We start from the raw sequence: 22,471 nt of genomic DNA on the forward strand, positions 1-22,471 counted from the left end.
TCTTGCCCTGGATTAATCATCATCATTATCTTCATCATTTTTCCTTTATTGAAAATTCTTTCTCTGCATTAGACCCATCCATTCATTCACTACATCGTTTACACAGTGTGTTCACTACTCGGAGCAGTATTTGTTCTTTTCTTGCCATCTAGTTATCTCTTAAATCCTATTACTGTTTCTCGCCAGCCTGTAAGTCAACATTTTCTCACCATCATCACTTTGAGAGTCAAAGCTATTACGAAACTTCATGGGGCTGAGTTGGTCTTGATTTTCTGGACTTAAAAATCATTCAGGACGCTGGATATAGTCCTCTAGCTCTTAGTGTAGTCACATTAGGAAGAAATCATTTTCATTACACATACAGGCAGAAGCAAAATAGATATTTTTTTTAAGTAATTGGAATCTGCCCCCAGCAGCATTTTTGCAGCAAAATGAAAAACAGTGAGTAGAGACCAGCAATGCAAATAAACATGGCCTTTTTTGGCAGTTAACATTTGATTGGGTGTTGTAAACCAAGTTCAGTGAGTCAGTGAAAGTTTATAGCTGAGAAAGTTGTTTGTCAAATTCATTGCCCGGCCTACGGGTAAGTTTGGCCTGATGGACCTTCATGTGCAAACTTCACTCAGGAAATCTATTTGCAACCCCTGTGAACAAGACCTGACTATCCCTAACCCACTGATTAACATGTCATGTGTGAAATTCAACAACTGAACATAAGATCAGTGTAAGTCATATTGAATATCTGTTAAAACAATCCAATTGTGAGAGAAACATTTTCACTATTTATAGTGTTTTTACTGCAGTTTACCTTCAATCTAGAATTCTATTTATTTTACTGATCTCTGTGAACACAATTAATATTGACTACTGGCCTATGATTGCTTTATTTATTGTAGCCAACTGTCGCCCATCAACAGGGAGCCAGCCAGCTTCCAGGCTTACAATCATGCCAGGCACCACTGAAGGCAAGAAGCTCGATCTTTCCAAGCTCACAGATGAGGAGGCCAAGCATGTGTGGGAAGTTGTCCAGAGGGATTTTGACCTGAGGAAGAAGGAGGAAGACAGACTTGGGTAAGTCTCAAATGTTAAATATATCACTTTTATTGATCTGGATCTGTCTGAGAGACCGTCTGTCTTCAGGGATTGTCTGTACCTGGTCTTGAATGTAGAGGAATGTTTTTTTGGACAGCGTGTTCATCGTGTCATCTCAAACCCTTTCCTAATAATCCCAGTGAGTTCTACGGACAAATAAGTATTCTCTATCAAAGTACACACTGTAAAATCTTAACTATTTTATATCATATATCTTAGCTGCTGATGTAGGACAGTATTTCTCACTTTAATCTGGTTTGATTCATGCTAATGTCAGATCTCTTCACTGGCTGTACTTACACCGATTAGCCAAACCATTGAAACCACTGACAGGAAAAGTAAATAACATTGACCATTTTGTGACAATGCCATGTTCTTCTGAGAAATGTTTTGACCTGGCATTCGTGTGGATGCTACTTCGGGCCTGTTCAGACCTTGCACACAGAGGTCACATCCGGACACACGCAAGCCAGACCACCTCCACATTTGGTCAGTGATCGGATCTCTCAAATGCAAGGGAGACCTACACAATCTTGGAATGTTTTGCCTGATCTGTGTATTCTACTTATTCTGCTGCTATAATTGTTATTCCTGTGTGCTATATATGAAACAAGAATATTACAAAATGCTATAAAAAAAAACATACAATAGTGCTTTTATTTTAAATAGCTCAGTTTCTCTGAGTTGAGTCTCTGTTACTGTCCTTGATCATATAGGTGTTATTTTAAACAATTTAACTGAGTTTAACAGTGTGACCACACAAAGTTAGCGCTGCAGCTGGGGTGGTTCAAGAGAATGTGGGTCAGTAGGTTGGCAAGTCCACTGACATACGCACCTGTGACTACTACAGCATAAATCATATTAGACGCATTGCTTATGAATTCCACTTTTCATTTCTTACAGGAAGAGTGTGTGAATACTGCTTCCTTGAATTGTAGCACTGTCTGTGTGTTGCGATGCACTTTTTTAATCAAGACAGGAAACACATATTTCACAGAGTGCCTGGAATCTCACGTCTGGTACTCAAATCCTGTGTGAATAGATCATTTTTATTGAGACAAAATGGATGATCGGCCAATTTGTTTGACGTAAGGTGAGCAGAAACTACACGCTGCGAGGAAACTGAGCAGAACTAGACTGATTTAGTTCCACGTCACCAACAGATAATTCGGTCATTTGCTGCTTATTCACAGAGCTGCTGCTCACATGTCTCATTGGCAACAGTGACTGATGGATGGTTTAGATATCAGGCTGCATGAGGAAGAGATTTAAGAGGTTTAGAGGGACTCTCCCTATGCGGATGACCACTGCAGAGCGGATAGCATGTGCTGCAACCCTGTAGGGTTTTGAAGAATTTATTCTTATGTTTTTTAATTAATAAACTTCTCAGTGGTACACCTGATGCCTTCATACGTTTATATCTCAGTTAATCTGAGCAAGACTAAAGGACAAACAAGAAGATCCAATAAAGGGCCTCTCTTAAATGAAGTCCTGTGACTTCAAGATTGGGTTAAAAGAAAAGAAGAAGAAAAAAAAACTTCTCAAAAACATCTTTAAGACCTTATATTGTCTGCGTCAATTCGATTTTCAAAGACTGGGAACGCTTCACAAAACACTCAAAGAAAACTTTAACTTTGTTACACATAGATAAAATGGTTATAGATGCATGTGATGGACAGTCACTTGTTTTCTAAATCTAATTGTTATGTTTTAAATGAATTGTCTGACACAGTTGTGAGTGTACAGGAAACAGAAGTCTCCACCAGTGCCACTGCCGCTTTAAAAAAAACGGTTTGTTGAGCTAGATTGCTTCATACATAATCCACACACAGGTGTTTTTGTGGGTGTACCCAAGCCCCATGCTGGATTTACGTCTCCTTAGTAGACCTAGTTTGTTGACACCGGTGTTGGTATGGGGGAGCTTTTACACTCAGGTCAAATATATCTCTCACAATAACAAATCCATGATAGGAAGTTCCATTTCAAATATAGATAATTTGTTTTTACAAATGTATTTTCTACTTCTTCCTAAACAGCAATGACTTCCTGAATGAACAATTTTCCAACCTGCCCATGATTCTTCTTTGATTTGCAAATTGTCATGTAACATCATCAGTTTGTATCATAAGATTCACATGTACGCTTTAGTCAGATATGTGTATCTATGACAGATGTATGTTTATCTTGCTGTTCTCTTCTCTTCTCTCTTTGCTGTTCTCTTCTCTCTTTTCTGTCTGTACCTGGCTGGCCTTAGGCAGATGGGTCCCTCCATTAGAGGTGTGCGATACCGCTAGATTTGGTATCGATCCGATACCAAGTAAATACTGGGCCAGTATCGCCGATACCGATACCGATATCGATACTTTTTAAAAATTAAGGTGGACGTACCATCAATCTGAATCAATCTAAATCTGAATGAATTCTCATGACATTTTAAATGTTTTCGTGATTTGCCTTTTGGATTATTAATCAATTAAAGTTCAGTACAAAATTTGGTTTATAAGTAAATAGAAAATACTTTATCACAATAAAAGTTTTTGTTCAGAAACAACACAAAATGATCACTTGAGGACAAATAAAAACAAATTATTTTTCATGCAGAGTGTTCAGAAACTACAATAAAAACTTAATCTCTCCCTTCATTGAACTTCTTTCTGGATTTTTTTTTTTCTTAAATAAACAAAGTGTAGAAAATTATCACTCCACAACAAATATTATAAATAATGTAAGGATGTGTTTAGGAAGTACAATACAATACAAAAATAAGACAACATTTCTCCCCTTTAGTGCACTTTTTTTCGTCATAGCCTTTCAGCGATCTATAGGGGCCAAGTGGGGGGGAATTTTAAAAATTTCTATATGCTTTTACAAGTTTGTTGTGTTACCACTGTATCTTACCACCTTTTTACAAATAACACAACTTGCTATCCGCCCGAAAATATAACCAAACAGCTCTATTCTTTCTCTCGTTGTGTGTAATGCCTTGCTGCTGGCCGAGCCTGGCTGGTAGAGGTGGGCGGTGTTCGGTCACCTGGCGCTGCAGAGTCACATGACAGTACAACAAACACACGCGAGGGGGAGGGGGAGCAAAATGAGCCTGATCTGCTCTGACAGCAGCGGCATCTGGACAAACAGAGTCAGGTAGCTTCTTTAATGAAACGAGAGAAACTGAAACTTAAGTATCGATATCATTACATTGGTATCGATCAATCTCGATACCAACGTTGGTATCGATATTATCGATATTTGGATCGATCCGCCCACCTCTACCCTCCATATGAGCTGGGTTCTGCTCAAGGTTTCTTCCTGTTAAAAGGGAGTTTTTCCTTGCCACCGTTGCCTTCAGGCTTGCTCTGGGGGTTTCAGGCCAGGTTTTGTAAAGCGTCTTGAGACGATTTGTATTGTTATTGACGCTATATAAATAAAATTGAATTGAACTGAACTTCCAGGGAAATCCTAACCTGTCCGTTGAAAAAAAATATCTATATATTTACGCTAATTTACTTACAGGACCATTGAAACCTTCATGGTTCCAGTTCCCAAAACAGACAGATAGATGGCAATAGATGTACAGAAGGAGAGCTGTGGTCTTTGCCAAGGTTCTTCTTCAGCTATTTGTTTTTCATTCGAATGAGCTATTGCTTGCTGCTCAGGCGGCGGCTGTTTTCATCCAAGGCCTTCGCAGTCTAAAAATAGGTACACATCTTCATGCGGTTTTCATATAAAACTGTCCACGCCCATGTATTGTACAACCACGTTTGTTGAGTCAACAGATGAAATATATGCATTTAGATTTGGTTTTGCTTTCCCAAGTCCACCAAAAATTACAGAAGCCATCTCATTCACCACACGTTACAGTTTGTTTGATTTAAAATGATTTTGTAATTTTAGTCTTTTACTGACTTAGAGTTCACAAGTCCTCACATAATGTCACATGAAGCAGATGTTCCAGTAGCCTATGCAGAAGCTGAAATCTTTGACATATATCAAAAGATTCCCATGCCTCTTCACATTGTGTGATCCTTTTTTAAAGAACACAATTAAATCCAGCCCTTAAAGCTGCACTAATCGTTTTTTTAATCACAGTGGGTAAGAATATAATGCATAACAAGAAAGGGCTTAATTGGAAAATTGTTTGCCAACATGTTGGTCATGACAGCTTAATAAGGTGATTTATAATATGTCAGTGATTTTGCTTTTACTGCCTTGTGTCAGGAAAGTAGTCTGAAAAAAAAAAAGACTATTGCAGCTTTAAAGCAGCTAAAACTAGCTACATCACAAACAAAATACATCTGTCAGCAATTTATTGTGGTTTTCTGGTCAATTACAGATTGGGTTCATTCTCAGATCATACCACTTGGCTATTAACTAACTAACCAGAGATGTTGTCAACAGTTGGTGGAGAACAAAATGAGGGTTAAATAAATTTGAACACTGGGATCTGTATCAAGTAGACAAACATTTTAATCCACATAAATGCAAATATTGTTTTATATTTTGTCAGTTAACAAGCAGCTGCTTTCTGACAGCCAAAGCTATTCATTTGGAGTCTTAAAATGTATTTCTCAGCAGGGTTCCTTGCACAATTGCACAACTGAGTAACTTGCATTTAAATTTGTTAAGCTGAAGTACACAGTAAATAATGTAGAGCTATATGCACATTGACAGCTGGGATGGGCTCCAGCAGATGCCCGCGACCCTTAACAGGAATAAGCGGGTACAGACGATGAATGAATGAATGAATATATGCACATTTTCGGCCCTGCGATAGACTGGCGACCAGTCCAGGGTGTACCCCCGCCTCTTGCCCGATGACAGCTGGGATAGGCTCCGGCAGACCCCCGCGACCCTTAACAGGAATAAGCGGGTACAGAAGATGAATGAATGAGTGAATGAATATATGCACATTTTCCACTGTTATATGAGTACTATGAGAAAATATTGGATGTATAATGGGTGGGGTGGGTGGTTGTTTTATTTTAAAGAGCTATTTAGGTAGTGGACAAACAAATGTAAAGTACCTGACACATAAACCTGGGTTACAATTTTAATTGTAATAATTTTCTGGAGGTTTAAATTGCTGGGGTCAAGCATAAAATGTGTTAGTAAATTTGAAGGTAACAGGAGGGCTAAGAGACAGACAAGTAAACCTGCTGAGACGTTAGTGAGAGCGTCTGAGACTAAACTACGAGGGTTTGATTTGTGTGGACGGACACAGAAAGAAGATCACCATCTATGGGCTTGCACTCATGGCATTGAAGACAGGAATAACCAAGAGAACGTCTGGCTGCTGCACCCAAATTCTTTGCCAGCTAAGCAAAAACTCTGCTGTACCTGCTCTTAATCAGTCACAGGGGGGAGTGAAGCTTTTGAAGACACTGAAGTATGTTCATTAGTAAAGTGCTTACACATCTGAAAATGGAAAAAAATTAAATTAGTTATTTTTTATCTAAATCATAGTGTTCCAGGGAAAGATATCATCTGGATAAACTCCATGAAAGACCACAACAGCCGTCTTACCCGGTGGTATCTTCCCCTGCAACCATTCAAATTTGTCATTCACATCTATCAGGCAAAAGCAACATAGCTGCAAGACTACCTCTCCAGGTCGCCAACCTCTGGGAGGAGGGGGGTGGTGAGGAACAGTCCCATCACTGACTGCAGAGAAGCGCGCACAGAAACGCACATCCACACACACACACACACAGACGCACGTCCACGCCTAGTATATATAGTCAATGGTCCACGGACACACAGACAGTACAGTCATTCTGATTGGCTGTTATTCATTTCAAGTATTATGCTATAACGGTGCACATTTAGCATTTCTCCAGCCAAGATACATCATAGGTGGCCCGGTGAATCCCCCACTCTCCAACACACACACAAGTGTATCTAGTCTTTTTTACTGTAAATATATATATTTATTTATTTTATTTATTTATTATTTTTTTTTTTGCACTTTGAACTTAAATGTAATTGTCACTCTACTGCGACTGCCCCTGTGACTGGGTAAAATAAATATAAGAGAGACACATAGTTTGGTGGTCTCTACCTCATCATTAAGAAAGATAATCTCAGTCAAATATCGAAATTCTTACTTTGCAAGTCTTTCATAGTACACTTTTTACTATTGGGCCAAACAGAATGCTATATTGTTTTGTTCAGACAAAATTCATTCCCAGCAGTGCAGACACCAGTTTTCAGCCTGTCCAGTTTAAGATTACATCATCAACATAGTGAATCATTTAGCTGCTAAATTACCAGATATCTTTCCCTGGAGTTGATGAAAATCAAAAGGTGGTGCAACATCTTGCATATGTGTAAAAAGGCAAGGTATCACTTATAAACTGTTGACAACTCCTGCAGAGGGCAGCACTCTCGCTCTCAGCTGTTGCACTTCTCTTTGATATTCAGCTTTGCCAACCATGCCTGGAAGTTGCCTACAGCAGAGATAAATAGTTGAAATCACAGAATGGCATCTTGTATACCAGAGTTATAGGATTTGATATTTCAGAGGAGAGCAGGTTTAACAGATATTACTTTTAAATTGCCCCGCTTATGGCCAGCAGCTGTGTGTGCAGAAGGTTGTGGTTGTTATAAAGTATCCCATTTATCCCGATGAGCTTGGGTATAATTTGAAAAGCATGGCCTTAAAAAAAAAGCTTTCCTAAACAATAGGAATCCGCTCATCCTTGCTGGGTGTTTTGCCAGACTCCACCCACATTTTATAACATTTGGGAGTTGTTATGTGAATATTTCCTCTTCAGTACTGTCAGCATCTTACAGTGCTGAGAAAGGCTGCCGCTTTTCTAACAATCAGTACAAGGTCAAACTTTGCTGAGGAAAATGAATCTGACTTGAAGCACTGAAGTCATTCACCACACACTTGTAAGCACATGTCAAGTCACACTGAGGAGAAGAAAGATGTGTTTGAACGGGATGTGGTTTCAGTAGAATTGTTGTATTGTTAAACTAAATATTTTCACATTTTACAACAAAATTAGCTTCCATTTAGGTTTGATTGATGCCCTACCTGTCTGTTCTATTTTCTTGAGTAAGACTGGAAAACTCATATTGCAGTCATTCATAACAGGGATTTGTTTACAAGTAGAAACTTACACGGGGTACAATGTACTAATGCAGAAGTAAATATTATTCTCATAGTATGCCCTTCTTCATATGTCTGTTTAGTCTGGCGTTTTGTCACTTATGGCCATTTAGAACTACACATGCAAGAATGCCAACAGAAACTTTATCTTAACGTGACCATTGCACAAAATGTTTCATGCACCCCATTATTCTGCCTTTACTGCCATTTCCATGCAACAAAGATGACATAATATTTATATAGAGCTGCCAATATTAAGCCACGTGTAGCCATCCATGTGCTAACAGCCATCTCTTCAATCTCATTTCATCAGCCATCATTTTGACTCATAGAATCGAGGTATAATGCAGTGGCTCAGAGTTTGTTTTTTTAGCTGGAAAACATAAAGTGAGTAATAAGTCAGAAATGCAGCTTCAGTTGTGTTCTGTTACAATTTTTATTGGTTCGACATGTTGGGAGAAATGTGCTTATTTCTTTGTTTTCAGATGAGTGGTGTAGGCTATGGTTAGCTTAGCTTAGCTTAGCGTAAATATTGGAGTCAGGGGGAAAGATTGAGTCTGAAGCTGTCCAAAGAGAAAAATACCCCTGCCAGCACAGCTAAAGCTGTCTTCTTTACACTGTGCAGCCAAGGCACAGCAACATGTTTGTCCAGATTTAACTGGACTATGGCAGAATATTCCTAAAACCTTCAAAAACTTAACCTACTTAGCATACCAGACGGGTGTTGTGACACAATGACATTATGTGCATTAAATTACACAAGTCCTAATACTGTATTATAGATAATTTATAATACAATCTGCATGTTTACTGCATGGAACCCTAAAATGTAATGTCATAGATTTATGGCGCTTTGAAAGGAGTCGGATCTTGTGGATCCCTTCCTTTCAAAGAGCCGTTCACAAGACTGACTCATTTTGATATTTATTTATTTTTAAGATGCCAGTTTGGGGGTAACTTATTTTATCCTCAAAATAAGCACTGTGTTTGGATTTAGATCAGAATCATTCAAACTTAGATTCCCACCCACAGATGCTTTATTTACATGAGAAATTTAGTAAATACCTTTGCAATGACCGGGAATCGAATCCAGGTGCACTGCAATGCTCACCACTATACCACCTCCGTCACCAACACTGTCTCAAAGAAAAGCAGGAGGTTCTGTGTGCAACTGTGTGAAACAAGAATCTAGAGAGACTCATATTCCTCTCTTTCATTGTTCACGTTCATTTCCTTATCATGCTTGTTACTGCATCAGAATCATATACACACAGATGCCAAAACATTAGGTACACTTGCGCAAATGAAAGCTTTTGATTGTAACTGTCCTGCTCTAAACCTTAGCTTCATGAAGGTTATGGTATCCATCAGCATTAGTTTGAAATAAATGAGAAAGCTGTTGATTTAACTGTCTTTTCATTTTGGAGGCTGTGGTTTGTAGTACTAATGATTTGCACTGGGTTGTACCAGAACGTGTTTCTATTGTTTTGACATTGTAGTCAGTGGGCTGGACTAAATTACAGAGACACATTAGTGTTTAATTCAATCCAGTTTAACAGCACCACAAACTTCATCCTCCAAAATGATTATCCAGTTGAATTAACAATGAATAATAGTCATAAAAATTGGTTTAGTGCAGGACTGTTACATTAGAATTAATTCCTTTTCACTTGGGTACCTAATATTTTAGCATGTGAATTTAATTTAAGTGTTTTTGAATGTAGGTGTTTTAAATGTGTTTTAATTTGTTAAAGGTCTGTTGAAAGAATGAGGTAAATGTCATGGGCCATTTGCATAGATTTGACTTCTTACATGATACCAGATGTGAAACAAAAATATGTGGAATGTCATGGAAGATGTTTTGTTAGTTTGTTACCTAGCACCCTTCAAGCACAAGAGCATATGTACATGTGTTAAGTATCTATTTTGTCATTTTGTCTATTTTCAGGGAGCTAAAGACCAAAATTGAGAAGGAAGACACCAAGAGAGAGTTGCTGGGGAACCAGACCAGCCTGACTGAATCTCTTTGTATTCGTTGTCTCCAGCCGTTCAAGTTCCTGGTCAACAGCAAGCGACAGTGTCTGGACTGCCATCTCTTCATCTGCAAGTCCTGCAGCCGCTACAACAAGAAGGAGGATGGCTGGCTGTGTGATCCTTGTCACATGGCCAGGTAGGAAATGGCAATTAAAAATAATTCAAAGAAATAATTTAAAGTAGTGGCACCATCTCCAAGGGGTGAAAAATCTCACCAATCCAAAAAGTGTGAACTTCTCTCTACAATTACAGTCATTTTCCACAGGGTATTGGGTGGTGGTATTAAAAGGTGAGACAGAGGTGACAGAAGTCAGACGTGTACCTCCCTGTCCCTTAGTGTTTAGACTAAGACTTATTCCACAACTGACTTCATGGTCATTGCTGCATACTACAAATGAAAAAAAAAAAAAAAGCATTATTTGTTGGTAGGCAATAGATTACATCAGAGTTGACTGAAATAATTGCCAGCTTGTGCAACTGGCAGTTACAAGTTGTTGACCCCTTGTGGGCTTCCAACTCCCAAGTTTGTGAAAGGATTTCTCAATAAAAATTATATATATTGTTGTTTCAATATACTGAATGATCAATATATGATCAGTTCAGTTTTAATCAAGTCATTACGCAGGTGAAATTCTTGCCTGTGGCTCTAGAATGTCATCAGCTTCCTGCCAGGGTGTACTTTTACTTTTAACAATCCTAAAGGGATGCAAAATGACTAATAAATGTTTTAAGTACTGGACAGAAATCTGGACTTGGACTCTGTATGCTTCACTCATTGTACTGTCAGTCATAAGAGAAAATTAAACTTGGCATCATGGTGAAAAGGTCACTGTAGCAGAACTTTAAAGTTCAGCTAAAGGCAAAGTTTGTGTTTGAAAACTGAGATTTGTCAACAAGACAATGTTGAATGATGAGAAATACTTCGGTTTGACATGGCTGCTTAGCTGAGGTTTGAATTTCTTAAGAATGCAATTATATGCTTCTGAGAGATTCCAAATATTCCCTGTCTAAGATCGATAACAAGCATAATTAGCTATGACAGACGACAAAATCTTGCGTTTCACAAAGTGCTTTTCTGGTGCCTGCACACATGTAAAATATTTAGTTAATTCTGTCATTAATTGCCATGACCGGAGCAACCTCTTCTGTGTAAGCAGCCAAAGGTTCAACGTCTTGCTCAAGCATTTTAACAGACAGGTCTCTTTTACCAAGCGTTGCGTGCTATATAAATGAATTCATCCAACTTGTTCCACTTCCATATGTAACAATTATACGAGTGTTTTCTCAGATGAAAAAAGTTTTTCATTGGACCTCAGCCAGTGTCTGGACGATATTAAGCTATGCATCTCATGCTGAGACCTGTACTTTTCTTCAGTCACCAAGGGTACCGCCCTTATTATTGTTGTATCACGGGTATTTTCTGTGACCTGGTCAATTGTTCCCTGTCTTTCTTTGTTTTTATTCCCTCCATTTCGCTCAACAGGGTCCTCAAGATCGGTACCCTGGAGTGGTACCATGAGAATGTCCGTGCCCGTTTCAAACGCTTTGGCAGTGCCAAGGTAATGCGATCGCTCTTCAAGAGGCTAAGTGGAGAACGCAATTGTTCCCAGAGTGACCTCGGAGGTCAGTAGTCTAACTTCTACTTACTTTGTCACTCAATGATTTTTTTAAGCTTATGTCTGGAATGTTTTAATCCTTGAGCCAGTTGCGAAAATCTGTATTTGGTTAATAAATTAGTCACGCCCCCTTTACTTAACAAGTACTGTCACGGAGGCCTTTCAGCGAAGAGATTAACTCACACTGACTGATCTGAAACTCTTTAGTGAGTAACAGTCAAACACTGTGGTCACTCTGAACGGCGGCCAGGTGGGATTGTGTGTCTCTATGCATGTGCAAATCAAAGGTTACAAATGAGGTAGAATGTCAGGCTTCTTGTCAAGGTTACATTGAGGGGCCATCTGCTCTGCTGATTTCTTTACAAGCCCTGAGGAGTGGCTCCCGGTCAACAATGTCTGCCAATGTCAGAGAGCACAGGCTTGAAGTCATGGAAGTTCTCTCGAGCTTACCATGAGAAATCCCCACTAAATGAAAGGCTTTACTGAGAGTCAACAGCTGCATACTGTATTGTAACTGCATGGAAAAGTTGTATGCGTCACCATGACCATCACTATCTTGTGTGAGAACTGTGTCAAGTTTGAGTTTAAGAATTGGAGTTTTCTTTGAAGAAGACAGATCTTAGAATCTCAGTTACAAAATAAAGATTCTTCATATTCATATTTTGCTGGCTGGTGTCAAGTGCCAGGGACCCTGAGATACTGATTTGCATGTCCATGTACACTGAGTAGTATGGACATCATGACACAGAGTGCCCTGCAGTCACCAGAATAGAGAGCATTTAAAACAAACTGAAGAATATCTTTTGAGAAGATGATGTTTATATCTCCGCCAGATACTTTGAGAACCTAGGATAAGGGCCACTGAAGCAGTTCCTGGGGGACAGACACCTTACTGAGACACTTTATGGGGCCCTTGTCTTATAATTTGTCACCCATCTGTCTAAGAGAGCATTCATTTTTGGGACACTGAGTCACCAGAATGAAGTTTCCGCTGTCTTTTTCTAGATAGTACACCGTCATCAACTGGCTGCCAGATCTGTCATAGGGATTTAATCTCTTCCATCTTTCCTGTTTTTCCAGCTCTGACTCCTCACAGCTGTGCCGAGTGCTGTCTCAGACTAATGTCTTAGGCCTTTTGTCCTTAACTGACCAGTGTGCTTGTTGAAATACCTGAGAATGTGGTGAAAAGTTCTTTTTGAGTTTCCTACTAAGTCTGATGCAACGAGGTTAGTAGCTTCATCAAAACCTCTCTTCACTTTTTGAAGTTGCTTAAGCAGCATATGAAACGATTGTCCCTCAAGCACACTTCATTTCAGCTTTGTGAGATCATGGCAGCAGAAGATCAATGAATATCATGAATTATGAGGAGACGGGAGGGAGTCCTGGTACTGCTTACCCTGAGTCACCCTCGAGGACTTTGGGAAGGAATACAGAGCTGGTTAGTTGGCAGACTTAGCACAGCGGGCCTTGTGATCATTCAGTCACATGTCTCCCAATCTGTGTCTGGAAGTGAAGGATCCAGTCCTGCAGGGCTCCACCGAACAGAAGCAGAGAGAGGGAGGGAGAACAAAACTTTTGTTTGTCATGTATTTATGTGGAATCCAGTCTGCAGAGTGTGCACAGATGCAAGTTGTCTCCATGACATGTGGTCATAAACATCCATGTTAATAGATGCATTAAGTTTAAAGTGACCGGCAGCTTATGGCATGTGGAGATTCATGTGACCGCCAAGATTAAATTCAACACGCATGAGTGTACATTGTACACACGCGCGCACACACACACACATCCACACTCAGACATTCTTTTCTTGTCTTTTTGCTGTATGTATTCTGCTATTCTGCTGTGCCGTGGTCCGCTGGGCCCCCAAAGCTCAAAGGGTGTCATCCTACAAGCACACTATCTTAGCTGATGCTTACAACGGAGTCTTTTGTTCAGACACAAAAGTTTATTTCTGTAGTTGGCTTACTCTAACCCTGGCTCTACAGTTTACAGCTGCAACTGCTGCTGTTTTTGATTAATATTTTATGTGGAAAGTAGGGACTACCTGCACTATCAGCTATGTATTAAAGTTAATGGATGGCAAGCATAGGCTCATTAATTTTCATTATAGAAAATAACAGTTCAAAGGTAATTAACGGAATTAAGTCAGGTTCTAGGCTCATTTTTATGAAACTGCCATCAAGCTCGCTTAAATAATCCATGTCATATCTGCATTTTCTGTTTTACAGAGCTTTGTGAATACGACACACGGAGCATGCCTGATGTCCGCAGTAAGTAGACTGAACGGAATGACTGAAGTGAAACATCGGGAAAGGTCAGATATTGTTCTTAGATTTCTAACCAGATTGTATCCTCTGAAACCTAAAAACAAGATCTACAGTTGAGTGAGCATGTGTGTAAGTACAGCTGTGCTTTGAGCAAATTCATATCATGTGATTGTCTGTGCCATAGATAAAAATTCGTAATACATTTTTTGTATGATTCTTTATTATCAGCTCTTATTCCACTGAGTTCAGAAACGTGAAAAGTCTAAAAGAGCTTATGAGTTATACTTCATTTTGTACCATTCATGTGTGCAGCAAGGTAGTCGGCCAGGCATTTAGGTATGTTAAGGGGAAGCTAGGAAATCATTTCTATATGCCCATTTGAACTCAGAACTCACTTTTCAGTGAATCTGTGTGGTCATGTTTGGTACACATCCTCTGTTAGTCAGTTTAGCTTAACTGTATTTTGAAAACTTGAACGGCAGTCCTGCATTATAACCTGTTTTACGATCATTGTAAAGTTCCCTATGTCATTACTGACCTGATTCATATCCATAAGTTTCACCAAATGACCACAAACAAGGTTCAATTAGAGCCTGCACATTATTCCAACCTGGACCCCCTAGACCCCCTAGAGGGTTAATCCGGCTCTGTGTGTGGTCTGTCTCCATCTATTTTGAAGTAAACGTTTACTAACTTGTAAGCTAAATTCCTTTGAGAATATTAATAGTGGTCATCTTAAATAATGATACTGTAAATAAACATGATCTGAGCCTCGGTTTTACCTTTGAGTATTCTGATGAGGCTATTAATGTGATCCATTTAGACTCGGCAAACCTTGCAGTTTGGAAAGTCTCGCTCATACAGGGGTTTGGAAACTGACCAAAGGGTTTTAGTTAGGCTGGCACAGTCATCTGGCTCCCATTCACACTGGTATATCAAGACTACAAAAGCAGAGCCAGGGGAGTTTCAGTCAAAAAGAAAATTAGTTACTTAGTAGCATTCATCCGTACAGGTTGACGCAGTATTACGTTTCAGTGTGGTTTGCACAGTTTTTCTGTAGGATGTAGAAATAGCCTATGAAATTTATTTAGTTTTAATCTGTAATATGTGTGAGCCTAATATGAAGTGTAGTGTAACCTCTTCTTTTTGCTGTTGCCAGTCTCCCCTTCGCCTCCCTCTGTATCCGAAAGGTTACACACTGCAGAAATGCAGCTCTCTCAGAAACACTCGATAATTGGACTGAAAACACCCAATATTCCACGTTTTGCCATCTTTTTTCCTTGTGCAGTACCCTCTCTATCAAACAGAAATAGAATAATGAAAGATAGACAAGAAATAACAACCTCAGGGTAAAGACAGAGGCTACTGGATAGAAGATGAGATAAGAATCACAGCTCTTTTAGATAGAGGAGTAACTCTTTAGTGTGGAGGTTGTCTGGAGCATCAAGTGACTCTGTGTTCATTCACAAACGCATGTGCACTAAGAGGTGCACGATCTTTTCATCTGTGTGCTGCATTTGTTCCCAGATATCGTGTGCTTTTACATGCAATGTGTGGTCTTTAAGTTATTCTAACCAGGCCATGTACCTATCAGCAGATGGATATGAGGAGCACAACATGGATGCAACAGACTTACAACAATACAAAGGGGTACGGCAAGTTCTTCTTAATTATTTTCTTTTGGCTGAAGAAGCAGGATGTGGTTCTATCTCGTGTGTGCACTTTCTTATGAAGTGCCTAATCAATATTTGCTTGCTAAAACAATGAAGTACATAGGCATCTTGCAGCTACTTTGTAGGTTCTGAAGTTTTAGTGAGTTTGTGGCCAGCAGGAAACATTTTTATGAAGCATGATATGCACAATAAAAGAAGAATTAGATATTAATTTGCACTCAGGCTGCAGAACATTAATAGTTCTTACTAGATTTACTGCTAATTTGTGCCGAGGCTTTGACAAGAGTAAATTCACACCCTAATTTAAGAACAATACCCTGTTTGTCAAACATTTTAGTCAGGAGGGGTCGAAGCCCATTTGCAAAACCGACAGTTGTGTTTAAATTGAGCTTTTTTTTTTTTTTTAAGTAATCCGGTGTTTGCAGGAGTTTGTATTTACTCAGTGGGTTATCTGCGTGAAGTAGGCCAGCCCCCATGAACAAATGGAATGTCTTGACAGCTGTGATGGCTATGGTTAGACACAGTCATCACTGTGTATTGGGTGGTAAAAGCTAGGCTATCATACAGCTGTGTTCATAATAATAGCAGTTCAACATCACTAACCAGATCAATCACTGATATTTCTACATGGCAAATAAGTTACTAGAAGGTGTAGTAGAGTAATAGAAAACCAACAGATCCAACAGTCGTGGCATGCATGCTGCTGATTGAATCATTAATTAAAAGGGGCGTGTTCAAAATAATAGCAGTGTGGAGTTCAGTTAGTGAGGTCATTCATTCTGTGAAAAGACAGGTGACAAACAGGTGACTCTTCTTTAAGGACGAATTCAGCAAATGTTGTACATGCTGGTTATAGAGCATTTCTCTCTGAAAATATAGTAAAAATAGGATGTTTCAGACATTGCTCAGAAGAACAGCGCTAAAATTATCTCATATGCTTTGAAATGGAAACCAAAACCAAGTAGATGTGGAAGAAAACAGAAAACTGGCATTCGAGAGGATCACAAAAACTCAGCCCCATGGGAGATCAAAGAAGGTCTAAAGTTACATGTGAGTACTGCAACAATTAGAAGACACCTATGTGAAGCCAAGCTATCGGCAAGAATCCCCGCAAAGTCCCATTGTTGCCAAAACAGCATGTGCTGAAGAGGTTACAGTTTGCCAAGGAGCACATTAAATGGCCTAAAGAGAAATGGTGCAACATTCTGTAGACTGATGAAAGCAAGATTGTTCTTTTTGGGTCTAGGGGCTGCAGACAATTTGCCAGACGACCCCTAAACACGGAATTCAAACCACAGTACACTGTAAAGCGTGGTGACGCAAGCATCATGATATGGGGAAGTTTCTTGTACTATGGTTCGGGCCTATTTATCACATACCAGGGGTAATGGATCAGTTTAAACTGATCAAAATACTTGAAGAGGTCATGTTGCCTTATGTCAAACAGGATATGCCCTTGAAATGGGTGTTTCAGCAAGGCAACAACCCCAAACACAGCAGTAAGCAAGCAGCATCTGGACATCCCTGGACCTTAATCCAAAAGAAAACTTGTGGGGCGAGAATCTGAAGTGGTTCTCAGAAACAGTGGTTATACAACTACATATTAGTTTGGTGATTCACAGGAAAGAGAAATGTTGAAGCCCTTTACAGTTTATAAAGAAAAATGCAGACACCCTAATATTCCTTTTTCTTCACCTTCTGTAACATAATAACACATTTGATAAATATGTCTTCATGTTTTGATTTGGAATGGAATTGTTCCCAATATATCTGCGTGTGTGGAAATAAAAGCTGTCATAAGGATTTTGAGCTTTACTCACACTGCTGTTATTTTGAACACAACTGTACATAATCTCCCACTTGAAAGAGGACTGGGTCCACTGGAACTTGTCACAAAATCAAGACTACTATTGTTTATACCACATTCTCTGTGTAATGTAGAGGCAAAGCTCTGTTTATTCTCTGTCTAGCTCGCAGTTTTGTTGAAAAATTACAAAACTCCTGGGTTCTGCTGTGTCTCTGGACGGCTTGTCTTTGTTTCAAACTGGTGATTAAGCTTTTATTTATATGTTATACGGCTTTGACTGTACATATATATATAACAGACCAAGTATCATTTCCTGCATGCCTTGTTGGAGTTTCTTTTTGACAGAGTGCCCTCTACTGTTCCAAATAGAGACATCTTGTGAGCTCCACTGGTCCCTTGAAGGCAACCTAGCTCACATTTCACCTACTCAGAGAAGTTACAATGTAAACAAGGTAGTGAAGCCAGTAGGGATTCAGTGTGTTGCAGCGTAGGGTCTGTTAACTCAGGAACACATATGTGTATCTTAAAAGTGATCCCTTTTACTCTTTTACATGCTATCTAAAACCTCATGTTTTAACTTTGCATTTGAGTCAAAACCTTCCATTTTAAAAAAGCTATTACAACACACTACTATACAACTACACAAGAATGTATTCTGAAACAAGCGCAATAATGCTAGTCATTCTAATGCACAGCGAAATATGTGTTATAAATACTGTGCTTGTGCAATATATTCAGTATACCAGTTATTTATTGTTTGTAGCAGCAGACTTTTAATTTGTCCATGTTTAGTTGCACTTACTTTGAAAAGCCAGAGACATTTTAGCTTTCCAAAAAATGTGACTTCCACAGTTTGTTTGTTGCACTGAAGCGGGAAACTAATGGTTGCCACCAGCCGTCACACAAATGAAAACAGCTTAAAATATCTTCTGCAGTGATAAGAGTTTCTCTCTTTACTGTCTAATGCTTGCTGGTGATGGTGTTTCCCTTTCTGCTCTCCAAAGACGAAAAAGATCAAGAGGCGGTTAACTGTTGATCCCATTGATTTCAAAGTGGGCTGCGACTACTCCAGCGAATCAAGAAGATGGTCCGAACAGGTAGAGCTGGACAACTAACCACTAGCGGCACTTCCTCAAACCGTTCTGCATGTCTCCACACATACAAGGGGCCATCTGTCATCTGATTCGCCTGCTCCCTCCTCTCTGTTTTCTGTCTTTGCCAAACAGTGTCTGCTTTGGCTAGACAGTATTATATTAGTGTTGAGTACTGTCATTATTCATTCTAGTGTCTGGTCACAATACACTCTTCGTGTACATGCGTAAGTGCACACTTGTGTTTTGTCAGTTCACTAACAGGATGCTCTGACAGGACAGTCTCAAGTGCCGTGTCACTTGTATGATTACATCTTACAAACTAAACAGAGTAGATGGTGCAGTACACACCACCAACATACCAACCATTTTTGCATAAATATGCTTTATACAGACTTGGTCATGGCCATTTAATTTAAAATTGAGCATTTTAGATGCAGAGTGTTGTAAATAATCACTCACTGAGCATGTAGGTATGCAGATTCAGCCAACAATTTGGAGAGTATCATCTAAAATGACATAAAATAACTCATAACGTAATAAATGTGAAGCAGTAGTACACTTATGAATTTCCCAGTTATGATGGCCTTTGTGACTACGCCAGTGCCTTCACCCACCTTCCTCCTCTTCCCCTGTAGCTTCTACCTAAAACTGACGATGCATAATCTGCTCTGTAGTGATGTTGATTAATCTGCGCTCACCACTCTCCCATCTTCCCTCCCAGGCCCTGGGTGCCCAGAACATCGGGGTCACTGACGCAGGTGTGAGGGAGTCGATGCCTGCCGAGGCTGACACGGCCGCTGTTTTTCACCAGATTTTGGGAGAGCCAAGCAAAGACCTGGACCTGGACCTGGCATCACAACATGGTAGAGTCCCAGTCCCACCAAGCTGTGTGTAGATGGAAATAGCTATGCTCAGCAGATACACCACAATACTCAAACACTACCAAGCAGATCCAAGTGTGCACAAAATTTGATTTATTTATTTGTTTATTTATTTATTTATTTATTTATTAGTTTGTTGAGTAAGCTATTAATTGATGATTACAGATTAATAAATTTGGTGCTACTGTCCTCGGATATTAATTATGAAGCATCCTTGGAACATTAGGGTCAGTGGTTCCTCTCCATGTCAATGACAGGGACCTAAATCCTGCAAACTGCTCCTCAGCACGGCTGCCCATACTGTTCCAAGTGTGCTCATCATTCACTGTGTGAACAAAATACAGAAAACTAATTCCTTGTATGTGTACATATACCCATATTTATTGTTTTTTCTTTAACTAACCCAAAATTATCAGTTGCATTCAACATTCATAAAAAAAAAACTATATAGTTGTGATGATATGTTAAAGCTGAAGTTGTCACATACTGATACTAGCAGTAATGTTTTCAATTAAAGGTTCATTTTGCAGCCATGATAAAGTGTTGCAAAGAAGAACTGAGTGACATCAAGGATGCTGTTTAAAGAAAAACCTGAAATGGCAGCGCCTCCTGAGCTCTATCAAGCGTCTTGTCATCTTTTTCTAGATGACATTGTGTACTCAGAGAACCGGACCGTCCCATCTCGCTCCATCTCCCAGCTCAGCTACTCCTCGTGTGGCAGCGTCAGCATTGGAGGCCACCCGTTCAGCAGCAGCTATCTGCCCGGCCCTGATGACTCAGAGGAAGAGGGGGATCACTGCCAGCCGTACCCGCTCTACCGAGGCCCCTGCAGCCACACATCTCAGGAGAGCCTGAACTCAGCAATGCCTCCACCACAGGTCTTTAATATTCTGTTTCACATCAAATCTTCTTTCCATTACATTCACTTGGCAGCTCAGCTGCTCCGGACACTCATGAATCATTTTTCATGCATTGTTGTAAAACACCAGTTAATGTGGGGCATTTAAGTCTTCGGGTTTTGTTCTGCATTCCGCACCAATTAACACATGCGTGTTTACTAGCCTCCTTACACAATAAAGTGATGCACCGTACTGATCTGTTTGATATCAGTCAACTTTATTTATATATATCCAACCCATGACTTTAATGACAGTCTATAAATTTTCATTTTTTTTCCCCTTTGGCACAGTATACAGAAACCATCTTTGCTGTTTATTCGAGAAGAAAATATAAATCTTGATACAGAATTTGCAATCTAAAACCTCAACCACTTGATCACTGCAAAATGGAGTATTGGATGAATATTTAATTGGAGCAATAAGGTGTGGGACAGGAAACAACACTGTTAAAGGTAAATCTTGTTGTGCTTAAAGAGGAATTATTTCTAACTTGACATCAAACTCAATCTCAATGATGTGATCTTCACACGAATTAGTTGACGTGTCGCAATTAAGGCACATCTCTGAAAGAAAATGGCCACTTGGCGTGTCAGACCTTTCTAGCAGTGTAAGCTGGAACCCATAGCACACACATAAACACACAGGCTCATCAGGCTGACACGCTGAATGATGTAGGGGAGACAGCTGCTAGATCAGAGGGACGTAACATGTATTACATCAGTGTCTATTTATGCGTTAGGATACAAGTCAGTTTCTGGAAAGGATCACAGCAACTGTTGTTGTTCCGTTCATGAGGAGCAGATACAAAACAGACTTTGTTTACCATTAGTTTGGCTGACTTTGAGGAGACTGTTTTCTCACAGCTGTTAGATATCAATAAGTGTATACGTATCCTTGTGTGTCGTGCAGTTTTGGGTTTGTGTGTCTTTCAGTTGACACAGTCTGGGACTTGTACTGCGGTATTACAATCAAAAGCTGCTCTTTGTAGTTGTTTAAGATAAGGAATATAATTGATCTCTGCAGTGGACAATAGCCATGACAACAAAGATCCGGTGTCATCAGCCCAACCTGGTCCCCCTCTGTGTCAATTTATGACTTTGATATCATACGTTATGGCAAATTTGTCTCGCAGCTGGACAACACACCAGTGAGAGACACAAATAGGATACAGGGGAAAACACACAGCCCAGACATGTGCCTGTCAGACATCAAAAACAGTGGTGACATTTGTCGCCGCCTGCCAGGTCCAAGCTTCCTCAGATTACAGTTAGTCACGCTGCTTAAAGGGGCTGCTCTCTTTTGGTTTGATGTTGATTTGGAAGCCATTCAAGCCAGCAACAGACACAAGTGACGTTAGCAATTTGACCACGCTTGTGGAGCAAGACGTCGAGATGAGTCAAAAAGCATGGGTTAAAAAAATAAATAAAATAATTAGCCGTATCGTTAAGTTAAAGTGTGTTTGATATACAGAAGAGTGATCAGTTCAAGGAAATCCAGAATAAATGAAGAAATGTAATAGATGTGGATCTTCCCAAACAATGCTGGCTTGATGATTCACTAGATTGAAACACACTTATATTACATATTGTAAGCAGCCGAAAAGATATAATCTGGTCTACAGACTTTGCTTTCAAACACATCATCACATCATTAGATACGGATGAATACATAAACAACAGTTAAAAACATCCTCACTCAAAGCCACTAATCAGTTACACTAGGACTGAGGTTGATCATACCAAATTATTTTTAGCTAAATATTACAGATTATACAGATTATGAGTGTGGTGACACTCCACTGGGATTTCATTATCGGGGGTGTTTATTTTATACAGAGAAACAAATATCTGTGCATCAAGTGGACGGGGCATAATCAGTTCCCATTGGAGCGACCCCACCCCAGTCTCCAAGGCCTTTAAATTTACAATACACTGCTCATAAAAGGTGAAGTTGCTCCAATCACAGCAGCATTCTCCTCCTTGGTTGCATTAACC

General features: G+C 39.6%; 1 protein-coding gene across 1 annotated transcript in view; it reads left to right on the plus strand.

The window, feature by feature from the left end:
* The first annotated feature begins 716 nt into the window (after window positions 1-716).
* The window catches only part of mlphb (melanophilin b), a 29,868-nt gene continuing 8,113 nt past the window's right edge, over window positions 717-22,471 (plus strand). Inside the window, exons 1-8 of the mRNA XM_084544377.1 lie at window positions 717-1,071; window positions 10,152-10,373; window positions 11,721-11,860; window positions 14,085-14,126; window positions 15,718-15,773; window positions 18,608-18,700; window positions 19,419-19,560; window positions 20,224-20,456. Of these exons, the coding sequence (XP_084400503.1) occupies window positions 875-1,071; window positions 10,152-10,373; window positions 11,721-11,860; window positions 14,085-14,126; window positions 15,718-15,773; window positions 18,608-18,700; window positions 19,419-19,560; window positions 20,224-20,456 (1,125 nt within the window). The 5' untranslated portion in view covers window positions 717-874. The remainder of the gene's footprint in view (window positions 1,072-10,151; window positions 10,374-11,720; window positions 11,861-14,084; window positions 14,127-15,717; window positions 15,774-18,607; window positions 18,701-19,418; window positions 19,561-20,223; window positions 20,457-22,471) is intronic.

This window comes from Chelon labrosus (genome assembly GCF_963514085.1).
Source record: "Chelon labrosus genome assembly, chromosome: 5".
Classification (NCBI taxonomy): domain Eukaryota; kingdom Metazoa; phylum Chordata; class Actinopteri; order Mugiliformes; family Mugilidae; genus Chelon; species Chelon labrosus.